We start from the raw sequence: 14,315 nt of genomic DNA on the forward strand, positions 1-14,315 counted from the left end.
AATAGCGTATTCATCCTGTCAAAAAACTTTACATACTTTGGTTAGACAAAGATAAAAGATATTATTATGACGACCTTCATACCATTTTCAACAATTTCCCTGCCAATTTCATCCCATATCTTATCTTTCTTTCTCATGTTTTGTAGTCACTGTCAGAGAAATTATAAAGGATTGGATATTTCCGGACCAACTCGATCAGCTGCTCAATGTCTTCGCCATTTTGATTTTACTAATTCCCTTGGCGAAATTGTCCGCCGCGAATAAATTCGCTGTCGACAGAGTTCCCGAAAATCGCAGCGAATATTCGCTGCAAATTCGCACTCAAGACGCAAGGCGGTCGCGCAAGCGTGCTCTGTCCCGTAAGCCAATACGAGCTTGATTGGCGAATAATTCGCTGCGAATATTCGCCGCGAATATTCGCTTTGGTTTGGGGGAGGCTTAAAACGGTAAGAAATAGTCACGTAGAGTCTAGTAGAAATAGATAGTATTTCAAACCCCACCGAAAAATGTTGCAATTTCTGCCAAATCAGGAGTTACCATCTCCAATAAAAAAATAACAAATATAATTGACAAAACAATAATATGTAATAAGATGTAGGTATCTAATATACGTACCTACATATCATGGCTTTATTCAAAACTTTCGAACAAAGAGGTTTAATATAATAGGTAATAGGTATTATAAAAAATGATCTTTGTAGGTGAAACATAAATATTTTTCTTACAAAGCTTACAAACTATTTAGATGTTGACCACTAACTTTAAGGGGGATCATATTATATGCCAACAGAGACCCTAGCGGAAAAATACGAAGCTTGCAATTTGAGATTTTTTTTTTTGATAATTTATAGGAAGATGATAAATAATATTAAAAACAAGTAAGAACTATTGTATGTATAAGATATACCTAAATATTATCTTGAATTTAGATCAATGTTACTAAGTAGATAATAGTGCAGGTACATACATTGATGACCTCATCTAGAATGTTAGAAGCGTATTCTTATCTTGCGAGGATTAACCGAGATCAGACAATACGTTTAAAATTTATCAAACTGTTTAATACGTCATAATAGGCGCCAACGTGTCGGCCTATATCTATAATGTCGTGGGTTCTAGGTTCGAATCCCGTGTCTGGCAAAAAATCACATGGTATTTTTCAACATGTGATTGGAGTGTTTGGACTTCATAAGTTGAGTAAGTGGCTAAGAGGCCATCCATGGACTGAAACTGTATGCGGTTTCGATCCGTGTACCATACTAAACTTATGATTTTTGTTCATGAAAATATATTTCCACTAAATTTGTAAGTGTAAGAGTACGGTATAAACGGATACAATCAGATGCTTATAATATACTTTGTGAAAATATATTTCCATGAACAGAAAAGATAAGCTTAGTATGGCACACGGTTCGAAACCGCATACGGTTTCAGTCCATGTATGGCCTATAAAAGTGCTCCGCAACCGGTGTGCCGCGAGACGATGCTAGGTGTGCCGCAGAGCATTGCTTAAAAAAACACCAATAATTTTGTATATTATACAATACTTACTCAATAGCCAAATTTGCGTACATGGCTGGAAATACATTTGAGCACCTGCATGAACTTCATAAAACAATGCAACGTCAGAATGAAAATATATTGACGTGGTCTGATAAATTAGAAGGAGTTAAGACAAGGATCTCTACAAATATACCGAAGGACCTACCAGACCACCAATGAAAACAAGCAATAAATTTTGGATCCGTCTCAAAAACATTTAACTTTGCTTCAAAAGAAATTTCATCGTTACTTTCATACAATTAATACGACTGGATTCGAAACCCTTTTGCAACCAATGCCGAAATTTTTATAAAAGCGCTTAATTATGCTATTTTCTGGATTTCGGTTAATAAAGAATATCCTCGTATTTCTGACAAGGCCATCAAACTAAGTAAAGTAGGGCTAAAAACTTTTACGTCCATTGGAACAAGCTCAGGTATCATATTATTAATTAGTTATTTTATTGATAATACAAATACATGAGAATGTGTTTGGTTCTTCGTCGTGTGTTATGTATATTTAATTATTTATCAAATAAGTATGTAATGTAATTTTGGTGCATGTCCCCCACAAGGTGGGGGGCTCTAGCCTGGGGGCCTAAGCTCGGGGGGGGCGGCGTGGCAAGTCAAGCAGATGATTGAGATAAACACAAATTACAAATACGATTTATTATTATTGTGTCAATACTCGACAAATAATTTATTATTATTAATCAACTAACCATAATTCAAGTGGATGTATTAATAAATACAAAAAATCGCTAAACATAGAAGCAATACGATTAATTTTACCTATCACACTGTCTTTAACCTTGGCGATAGGTAGGGGGGCACTGAAGATTCGGTCCATGTTTTGGTGTATAAATTGTTTTACGTGTGGTGTGCCGCGGAATTCTGGAAAGACCTTTAGTGTGCTGTGGGTGAGAAAAGGTTGCGGAGCACTGGCCTATAACACTCATTTCTCATAAAAAAACCGTTTCGAGGCCTCTTTGTGAAGCGGCCAAGATCCACAACGGACTGTAGAGCCAATGGACAACAAAATACTGATTTCGTTCTGTCACATTCACTATCATCTTTGAATCAGCGCAGCGGGGATCATATATGCCAACAGAGAACCTAGCGGAAAAATACGAAGCTTACAATTTGAGAATGTTTTTTAATAATTTACAATTTAAACTGTATATGCATAATATGTATCTGAAAACATTAAAAAGATTTTTTTTTAATTCAAAGATAAACTTACAATAGTAAAAAAATGTAATAAAATGTGAATTCGTTGTAGGGTCACATGTTATTATTACATTATATTTTATGGTCATATTTATTGTAAAAATTTAGTTTAAGTTTTCAAATTTTCACCGTACTTATAGATTTTTGGCTAATTCATAGTTTTAATATTTTTATATCTATTTTAAAAAACATCGATTTTTATAAAAAATATAAATGTGTATACCTAACTTGAAATCCTTTTTATGTTTTTATATGACACTGACAGGTCACTTTAAAAGACAGGCGCCCAAATGTACTCCATGCAAGTTTGGTTCTGCAAGCAATCTCGTCATACATACCCGTCAATTAACATTTGTTGTCCAGGATAGATGTAGTTGTTGACTCGCTCGTTTTAAGTGCCATTGATAAAGATCGGTTTTAGCTCAGCAAAGCAATTTACTATTACCTTTGTTTTCGAAACTTTTATTTTTAAGCCCACTCTGCGGATTTCATTTGCAAGCTCCTGTATCTTATTTTGAAGGTCTTCTGGCTCGTTCGCAAAGACAACAATGTCGTCTGCAAACTGCCGGTGACTGAGATATTTGCCGTTATGGTGCGATTCCATTATTCACTTACTCAAATCACCTAAATAGATCTTCCAGAGAAGCGGTGAATAATTTGGGTGAGATCGTGTCACTCTGTCGGACACCCCTGCCAATAGGAAACCTGCAAGACGACTTATGAAGCTTTACACTGGCTATTGCATTACTGTATCATATATTATTCAGGATGTTTATATAGCGCCTAGAGAATCCTTGGTTGCACAAGGCGTCTATAATTTATGATTTTTTGATGGAATCAAAAAATGCTTTTTCATAATCAATGAAACCCAGCTATTCCTGATTGGCGTTGATGGCGTTCTATAACTTCCCTGTCAACCTAACATAATCCACTGTGCTGTAGCCTCCTCTGAATCCAATTTACTCTTTCATATTAGTTTCTAGGTGGATGGAGTATTTTTATGAAAGCTTTGTACAGAATTGAAAACAGACTGATCGGGCGAAAAATTTTCAGATCCGCAGGGTCTCATTTGTTTTGGAGGATGTTGATCGAAGCTTTTTTCCAGGCCTCTGGGACATTCTCTTCATGCAGACAGGCTGTGAACAGTCATGCAAGCACCTCATTCACGGTTTTACCTCTCTTAAGAATGTCAATTGTCAGTCCATCTTCTCATGGAACTGTTCTCTTAACTCAACTTTTCATGCTTGCTATCGTATGCTCTATCTCAGAAGTATTAATCTCAGGGAGGCAGACTCCTCCTTCCTCTGAAGATCTAAACTCGTTGCATTTCTATCAATTTCGGCATTATAGAGGCCGCTGTAAAATTCCACCACTCTATTCAACAAATGATTCCAGTTCCTCACAACAGTCCTATTTTGTGTTTTTAGTATTGCGATTTGCCTTCTCCCTATTGCCAGCTGTTGTTTGTTTTTATGCAAGCTTCCGCCCACCCCTACAGTTGCAAAGTTAGGTTTTACAAAGGATAGAGTATTCAGGATCATTAGAAATTAGAATGTGACTTTGTTTCCTTTCGCTGTTACATTAGATTTAATGTCTCTGTCGAAAGTTTTTTTGGTAGTCTTTGACACAACTCTGTTCCTTTTGTGGACTCTATTATAATGCTGGTGATACTTTCCACATTCAATAGGCAAATCGGATCATTTTCAGCCTGGAAAGCAGCAAGTCTATCTTCCAGCTTATTCTGAAATAATTCAGCCTTGTCTTTCAAATGTTTGGCTCTTCCGAGAACGATATGGAACCACACCCTACACCTCACCACACTGTGGTCTTACAGTCTTGAAAAATATACTTCCTGTCGGTGAGGATGTAATCGATCTCACCGGTTCCTCCTATTACGTCCATTTGCGGGATGGCTTTTTCTTGAAGTGGTTAGTGTTGTGGAAGTTGCCATTTTCAGCAAATTCCATAATCATTTCCATTCTGCTGTCTCTTTGACCATGGCTGAAACGTCCGACCGCTGCATCTTCTTGGTAAGATCCAACCAGAGCGTTTTGGTCTCCCATTATGATGTTAAAATGGCATAGCTGAAACTGGTATCTGCAGTTGATTCGATTGATCAAACTACCCACTCTATCAGATAACAACATTCATAGTCTTAACAACTATGTATGTTGTTTTTCTATGCTTTAATTCCTTTGAACAGCGGACCGCAAGTAAAATAATATATACTTACATTATTTATTATCATGAAAAAGGAATTTCAACATAAAAATATAAATGATTCTCTAATAACCAACAATTTAATGAGAAGAATGAAACTGTTTTGCATTTTTGAATATTTTTTTATAAACTCGCAAGCCCCACAAAAATACTTGGCGAGCCATAGTTTGCCCAGGCCTGCTTTATAGCATAATATGCAGAAGTCATGATAGTAATAAACCATTGAATATTTGAAATATGTAATAATAAACAGTTCGATATTAAAAATTTTATTAAGTACAATATTTAAGTAATGCAATGGCAATAGCCCAATAATAAGATATAATATATCATTAAATTTTACAGGACTGACAGAACAAGACCAAATTATAATTTGTCACATGAATAAGTTGGTGAAATTAAACATATAAATTATCCTAACTGACCGACACAGATTTTCAAAGGAACTATTATTTTTTTCCAAACGAACTTGTGAATGGCTTCGGTTTTATCTTCGATTTTCGTAACATGTCAAAGTTCAAACCCTCTTCATCGCCCCTGTCAATAGCTTTTAAGGCAGCTAGAAGCCTTTTCTTCTTCTCGTCATTCAACTCCGTAGACATTTTCCTTGAGCTAGGCTTCGAATTGTTATTCATTTCTTTGCTATGCTCCATAGCTGCATTGATTGGGGGAATATATTTTTCATAACTATTCTCAGTCATACTATTAATCTTTTTGTATTGTTCTGTCATAGAGAAACATTCTTTAGGAAGATTATCAGAATTATTTGTATGGTTAGTATCTGTTGTCCGGACAACATCATTGCAATATGATTCCAAAATAGCTTCTGCTTCTTGATTCTGAAAGACAGCATTTTGCTCTAGCTTATCCCAACTTTCATTTAATTTGTCAAGTTTTCGTAAGCTCGTTTCAATTTCCGTTCTATTGCTGTCATCATTTTCTTCAACGTCTAAATCCCCGTCTTCACTTTGCGATGGAATAATTTGAGACAACTTACGATTCATATTGTGTTTGTTATTCTTCATATTCGGTTCAGTATCAGAAGTATTACGGTAAAGATTATTTTTATGCTCTCTATTTTCGTGGTCATTATCAGAGCTTGATTTTTCCCGAGATGAATGGTTTTGTCTATGGGATGTTTCTGAAGAACTCACTTTTCTCATTTGCTTTGTTAATTGTCTCTTCATAACATCAACTCTTTCTTTGACTTCTTCATCTGAGCTTCTCGGTATATCAGTATCACTTTCAAATATTTTCATGTCAGGCATTCCTTCCATAATGGCTTTTTCCAGTCCATATTCATTTGCATCATTATCATATGTATTGGATTCAGCTGACGATTCATTTTCTGTTTTAGTAGACTGTCTTCTGATATGATAAACACCTTGGATATTGCCGGCTTGATTTTCTTCATAGTCTTCAGCAATGTGACTTTGCAAGAACCTTTTGTTCATAGTGAATGTTGATTTTGCACTGCCATTTGATTTTGAAGAGTACATGCCCTGAAAATGAATAAAAAATAAATTAATTTTAATAATTAGCATGTCTAGCTGAGAGTATTGGGCCATTTATACCAAATGTATTTAAAACAGTATCATAATTTATTATTTAATACTGATAGCTCTATCATCCGTGCTATCTAATCTAGCTCTAATCAAATAAGGAGGCAGAACAAAACCAGAAAAGGTATGCAATAAAAAGCAATTGTATCGTTACTTCCTTTGATAAATTATAAATGTCAATTACTTTTACTATGCAGTTTACTTATCATAAATACTATTTACTGAATTTTTTAGTATTTTTATTATGAAATATTTTGCAATGCATTCGCTATTTATTAAAAGCCACTCAATACTAATTGGCTCGGGAAGAAGCAGGAAGACTAACGAGTGACAGATTCTTGGAGATATTATGTATAGCCACGTGATGGTTATCTGCTCTACTAAATGAACATAAGTAGGTACATTAATACTTTGGACGCTGAAGACGCACCTGCATTTTAAAGGTGGTAATTAAAAGTCATTATCTAGTCAGCAGCGAATGAGAAATGAAGAAGATGGAAAAATAGGATCTTCTGATGTTTTCAAACATAAATAAAAAATTTAATTACAGCTTTTCTTCTAGGTTATATTAACAGACATTTTACGAGGAATGGTGGTAAGCCATTCTCGCTACTATTGGATCTTTGCTCTAAATCAAACATATATGTAATTTAGAGCAAGGACCCAATAGTAGCATTAATATGAATGGCTAACCACCCACGGTTTCAATACATGTGAGAGTTTTGCCATTACTCCACCATGAGGCAAACATAATAATATTATAACTTATTACCTGACTGTCAGCGATGGAGCTACCTTTGATGGATAAATCAATTCCACTCAAGTGGGTCTTCAAAATGTCCATGTTGAAACCATCAGATGGAGGTTTAATCATACTTTCCCCATCAGGAAGAAGTTTAGGAAGCACTCTTTTTGGGACATTTGATGCAATTATTTTCTCTTTGATCTAAGTATTTTAAGCAAATAACAGTTTTAGTATACTTGTTACAAACATATCAAAATTGCTCCATTAGTTTGATCTATAAGTATCATCCATTTCACAGTATGTCCATAACCTTGGTCAACATGAAATCAATCTTGTAAATGACATCACTGATAATATTATAAATTTTCTATATTATGCAACATAAGCAAAGTTACTTTTTTAAACACCACCTTATAAATATATACTATTATTAATACAATTCACATTTACAGACAATTTAATAAACATATTTTGGCTCTGGACAAATGTTCGAAAATATGTAAGTAGGTTCAAATGAAATCCAAACTCCATGGAGAAGATATCATAATATTCTGTAGTAGAGTATACGAAATGATTCAACTAATCGTGTGACATCATTTCTCAGGGAAATCATTGACTCACTATGTGTTGTGCCAATGCAATATATGTTTTAAATGTTTATTTAGAATATTTGTCTTGTAATTAACTGTTTCTATATCCCCATTCCCTTTGATAATGCCTTTTCCTCTGAAAATAATTTGACCAGAAGAGTTGACACATCAAAAACAAAAAAAGCTAGTTTTAAAATCGATTGTAAACCAATTAAGGAACCCAGGGTCACTGTGCTAGTGTCTATGTTACTATACTAGTGCTAGTCACAATGATAATATGTGATTTTTGCCAGGCATGGAATTTGAACCTACACCCACAGCTTCAAAGGCTCACGATCTACCACTACTCACATTGAGTGTTTACTGTAATAATTGCTATCCCGTTGAAGATTATAAATTCAATTGACTGAGGGGTAAGAAAAGAGCATAATTTCAGTAATTCAACAAATATACCTCCACGATCGAAGACAATCTTTCCGAATTTATAAGAGCTTCACTGAGTTGCTGTTGTGTATCTTTGTGCTTCGCTTTTTCAGCATTCATTTGATGTTTAAAATTTTTACCTTCCAAAGTTAATCTCTTCTGCAAAGCATTAATAGTTTCATTTTGCTTATTCATCTTCTCAGTTAAACTGATTACCTGATTTTTTAGTTTTTCACGCTCTCCAAGACTCCTGAAATCAATACATTCAATACAACACAAACCAATTATTTCAACTAATTTTTAACAATTAATTATAAAAATAAAGTGTTGGTTTACGTATAATATTCAGACACTACAATATCTTGCACTTATTGCAATATCTAATTCTACGACCTTATTCTATCAGACTACTGTTAACTAGAACCCATTGACATAGTAATAAATAATCAGCATATTAATATACATTTTGCAAGCAGGTGGTAAATTTCGTGATACAGTAAACAGGTCATGTGCTAGAATAGGGATAGGTACTGAAATAGTACAGAGTATTTATTAGATAAGCCAAATCTGAAAAAACATGAAATTGAGGAAGATCTTAATTTTTTCTAATTTTTTATAATGCCCTCTAGAAACCATACCGATGATCCTACATCTCTCAAATCAAAGCACATAATAAATAAGATAGAGCTGTGCAAAACTCTCGTGTGACCAATGTTGACATACGGAGCTGAGGCATGGACTCTGTGCTCCACTGATTGTCAGAAACTGGTGGTTTAAGCATGTCGTATTCAGAAAGATACTCGGACCAATCTGTGAAAATAGAGTATGGCCGCATCAGTTCATCACGAACTGTACTATGTCTACGAAGAGCTGGATCTCATGAAATTTATAAAGATTCTCGGTGGCACACACAGAAAGAATGTATGATATATCAGCGTTGAAGTGCATATGACCAGGGAACATAGAGGGATGACAACGCACTGGGAGACCACAACTCTAGTGGCTGGACAGAGTAGAAAAGGATCTCCAGACTACCGGCGTAACCAGCTGATGTTCCAAGGCAACGGAGAGGAGATGGTGGAAAGCAATATTGGAGGCAGTAGGGGCCCACACCGAGCTGTAGCACCATTAATAATAATTGAGAGGAATAAAAGAAGATTGTTTTCATATACTTACGTATCTTTGCTCAAAGCTAAGAGATGTTTATGTTCATCGTTGATATGCTGGAGTTCAGTGTCCTTATCCTTTAGTCTCTGGTTGACTTCCCGAAACTGGCTTCGCAAATGCTTGTAACGCACCTGCCAAGATCTTAATTCTTCTGTATGACTATTAATTAATTTAGGAATATCGCCATTTGAATTTTCATACCTGTAAATTTATTACTTCCAATTAATAAAAACACAAAAATTTTGTACATATGAAAATTTTAAATGTTCACTGTCATTGTTTTAATAAAAAAAGTTTTCATGTTGTCACAAAAAATTCATTTGTTTCGTGGTTTGTATCAGTGCCAAAGACTCAACTTCTTCCACTTTCAACTTCAACTTAACCAGTCTCTTTGCATCTTCCGAGGCCATGCCAACATCCCATAGCGAAGACCCAACTCTATGAGTTTATTCAACGTTTATCTTGAGTCATAAAACTAATTGAAATACAAGAATTTCCTAAACATAAAACCTAGAAGCCAACTGCCACAAATCACACAAAATTATTCTATCTGTAAGTAATGAGATTACAATGTGAGAGATTAGTGACACCGAAGAATTTGAAGAAGGGTTTTTCAACCTCTTTGGAGCGACACTTTTAAATACTATGAAATTATTTGGTCTGTAATCTGGATAGACCGGATTGGGGATGATAACTTGTGGAAGCCAGAGTCTTCTACGAACCATAGCGGTATGTGTGATATGATGGTGTGAAATACTGTAGATCTACTGCACCTGGTACTATATACAGTCGAACTTGATTATTTCGAGGAAGATGGGACCGACTGAATTTTCTCGTTATAAGCATTACTCGTTATATCAGAGAATAGGTATTTTTAAATGAGCGGTCACATAACACAAAAAGTTGCAATTCAAACAAAATTACACAATTACAATTTTTCCCTGAAACAAGCATGGCATTCATAAACTACAAAAGAAGTTGTTTATTGTAATGAACGCTGGTAGGTACCTACTGACTTCAGCTGGGATTTTTACATGAAATTTCAACCATATGCGTGGACACCAATTAGGTACTTAGATACTTAACTAGTGTCATAAACGTAATCCGATCCCAGCGGCATCGGTCTACGGTCAGTTTTTTTTGCTTTTCCGACAATGTCTGATCTTAATAGGATCATATGGGCCTCCACAGAGTAGAGCTTTGTATTGACAGATTTTGTTTTTTTACGAGAAATGGATGTCAGCCACTTGCTCAACCTATTTTAGGTTCATACCCTGACTCACACACAAATTGAAAAATAATACGTGTACCAGACAGACCCAGGATTTGAACCTGGGACCCACGGTGTTATAGTTCAAAATATAGACATAAAACAAACATATAATATATTTTCCGTCAGATTGAAAATATTCAATAACGTCAATTTACAACGCTTTTGAACATTTTCAAAAATGTTTTTAACTGGTTGGCTGCCAATGACGTCTTAAGGCGTGAACTTTTCCGTGAACGGATCGGCGCTCATACAAAAATGACGTCTTTGGACGTCACGCTTTAAACGGGATTTTACGTCAACGTTTCACTTAAATCAATTATTTTCAACATACAAATATGTTGAACACACAACGACATATATTGGGAATATCGTCATATACTCAGAATTGAAACAGAATCCTTTTTTACCACTTGAAACGTATATTGATTTTTATTTTTTATTTTTGCAATAAAATTCGCGGCGTGCAAGGTACCACCATACATACACCTACCGGCAGTAAAAAGGTTAAATGATTAACACATTAACAGTTTTAAGAACATTTTTGACGATATTTTTGCTCGGTATATCCGATAAGTAGCTCGTTATAAAAGTGAATAAATGTATGGAAAAAATCATAAACTAAAATGTCAACGAATGTTTCCTGATTACTTCCGAGATCTCGCTATGTCCATGATCGTAATAACCGAGTGTGACTGTACTTCTTAACATATTATATTACATCAATTACTAAGTCGTTAATGTATATGACATAACATAATAATATATTATCGGGTATTTATAAATGTTATAAATTAAGAACTTCAACTTATCATTTAGCAATTTATTTATTATCGACTTTATAGTGCCTGTACACGTGTATGGATTTACTTGCACCAATAGTGTGTATTTTAAACTATCGCGATAATAACTGTTAACACGTAAAAGTGCTGACTGTCAATCTCATTCTTCAAGGGTAAGCGAGATGCAATATTGTAATTTTATGGTACTATTTAACAAGTCGTGAAAATCGGTTAACCTCAAAATGAGTCTCTGCTCGGCGAGTTCGTTTTTTTACCGACAGGATCACTATCGTTCTAATGCGCAGGCGCAGATATTGCACGGTCCAATTGTCGCGTGAAAATTCAGAAGCTTCTGAACTTTTTTTGATTCATGCATGCAATCTTGCAATTTGCACGATAATACGTGTTTAAACATGCATTTTTTATTATGACCGCAACAATACATAGGTACTGTTAGCAGTAAATCCGTGCACGTGTAAACGGGGTATTACATTCATTTAATGTAGATGGACGTAGTTGTTCAGAAGATTGGAGAAGGAATATGAAGAAAGATTGTATTTTATACGAATTGAATGATATTAAATAAGTAGGTACACTTTTTTTATTGGATTTTTGTATTAAACCGACACAGATCGACTGAATGACAGATTTCTTTCTCTACTCAGTCAGTAATTGATAGTTCTACTTTAGATAGCAAGATGTCAGTTCAATGCTTCAGATGCTATAAAATGAGTATGTATTGTTATTCTTTTTGTTTGTATAATCATTCATTTACCTCCATCCAAACCCAAAGGGCAGTACTGCTACTACTGGTATGTGTACTCAAGTGCACTTACAATATAATTAGGCTCAATAACTCAATAAAATATGAATATAAAATTTTTTTACACAGAACTAAAGAAACTTGCCTTTGTAGCGCTGAGTCTTGACGTTTCTGTAAACTTCGAAGAAGACGATTTTCATTTGAAAGCTCCTGGACAAAGATACACATTATTTTTATTATGTATAATAGGTAGTACCTATGTAGATTATTTTGCAAAAAGTTTATTCCATCAAACAGTCAATACTTACGCTTAAATGAAAATGTGCATCAGCCAATTGATTTTGTAAGTGCTTCAACCGATGTTCTTTGGCTGATAAAACTCTCTTTGTTATACCCTTATCGCCTCCTTTATAACTGGTGTTATTTGATAAAGTCAACATCGTAGATGTACTAAGCAGTGGATGAAGAATCTTTCTTTTACGCAAAGCACATGGGTATTTCAAGGAATTAGAACTGTATACACTTTCTGTACTGTAACTAAAACGATCACACACAATATTAAATGGAGGGCTGCCATCCTGGTATATAATTTAAAACTTTATAAAAATAGATATTTGATAAATGATCACATTATCGTTGTACACAAACTTGTAGAGTTGATGGATAATGAGTAGTGGCAAACAGACCACTTCAGAAACAAAAATGGAAAACAAAATAACTTTGAAAACAGAAATAATCTACATAATATTTATCACAGCTATAAATTCGGATGTCAAAATTGGTGGACCAGTTACTTAAAACCAATAATACCACACCTGGGAAAACATTTTTTCTTTTCTTCTGGTATTAAACTCAGAACTGACATCTCGAACCGCAGTAAAATTCATCATTGACAAGTGAAACAAATGTTTTTTTCAAATTACAGCAGATCTCCAAACAATGCAATGGTTTCACTCAATGTTTTGTAGCATGGCAACGGTTACCATGGTTACAAAGCTTGATCAATACATGACCCAATGGAACAAGTCATTACAAAATATCTTCTCTTTTATTATTCATGCCTATGATATGTCTATTCATACATACTCACTATCATTGTTAATGCTTTGCATACCAGCCTATAATATAAAGTTAGATTTAGATTGGATAATTAATTGTAGAGGCCACCCCTACAATTGACGGTGTCCTTTAATACAAACATGCCTTATATGTTATTGCAATGTATGCAAAATTCTACATAAAACAATGTTATAATATTAGTGGTCATTCCCGTTCTTCGCACGGGGACCCTTTCACCACCCATTTGCTTTTCATTGGGTTAGATTAGGTTGGCCGAGTCATCAAAACTCAATACTGCCAATTCTTCAATACCTGTCTATTCAATTTATTATGTCTTAAGGCTGTCTACTAGTTGCAAAATGATCGGTAATTACCCAACAATACAAATGTATAAATTTAAAAATGCACAATGTCAGATGGCTTTTACATCATGATTTTTCTACTTATTCCAAACAGATAACAGCTTAAGTCGTTATTTTTACTGTTTGGACAAAATTTATATTCATTAGAATTCTTTTTTTTTCGAGTGCAAGCATAGAGTTGTGTTTTTGTAATTTCACTATTATAATCAAAATCAAATTAGATGGTGGAGTTAATGTCCTGCCTGAACTAGGTCACGACGGATGCATATGAGAAAATTGATGCAGAGGAATACTTTCCACGTAATTAGTCCGGACAAATTGTAATAATTTATGAATGAGTAATCTAATTTCTAAGTGAATCAAAAAATGAAATAGTTGAATATAATTACAATACAGTAGATATAAAAAACCTGCGATTACCACATATTATACTTCATTAATATTTCGATCCAAATTAAGCTTATAAAAATCTTCTAATTTGTAATAATTAACAAAACATTAATATATTGATAACCAAATGAACATTCCAAAAAAATATTTCGTTACTATTCACGGAAATATATTGTATTTTTCATAACACCTTTGCTACATGGAAAAAGTA

The 14,315-nt window shown here is 34.3% G+C and overlaps 1 protein-coding gene across 1 annotated transcript; it reads right to left on the minus strand.

The window, feature by feature from the left end:
- Window positions 1–5,339: 5,339 nt before the first annotated feature.
- Window positions 5,340–12,854, minus strand: LOC147068211 (uncharacterized). Its single transcript, XM_085952448.1, has 6 exons — window positions 12,602–12,854; window positions 12,439–12,503; window positions 9,488–9,679; window positions 8,342–8,561; window positions 7,326–7,499; window positions 5,340–6,493 (listed from the first exon to the last, which is right to left on the minus strand). The coding sequence occupies exons 1-6, from the start codon at window positions 12,731–12,733 to the stop codon at window positions 5,441–5,443; spliced, it is 1,836 nt and encodes a 611-aa protein (XP_085808574.1). The 5' UTR covers window positions 12,734–12,854; the 3' UTR covers window positions 5,340–5,440.
- Between the last annotated feature and the right edge of the window lie 1,461 nt (window positions 12,855–14,315).

Source organism: Rhyacophila brunnea, unplaced genomic scaffold, assembly GCF_057557595.1.
Source record: "Rhyacophila brunnea isolate RB1 unplaced genomic scaffold, BYU_Rbru_1.0 scaffold_3, whole genome shotgun sequence".
Lineage (NCBI taxonomy): Eukaryota > Metazoa > Arthropoda > Insecta > Trichoptera > Rhyacophilidae > Rhyacophila > Rhyacophila brunnea.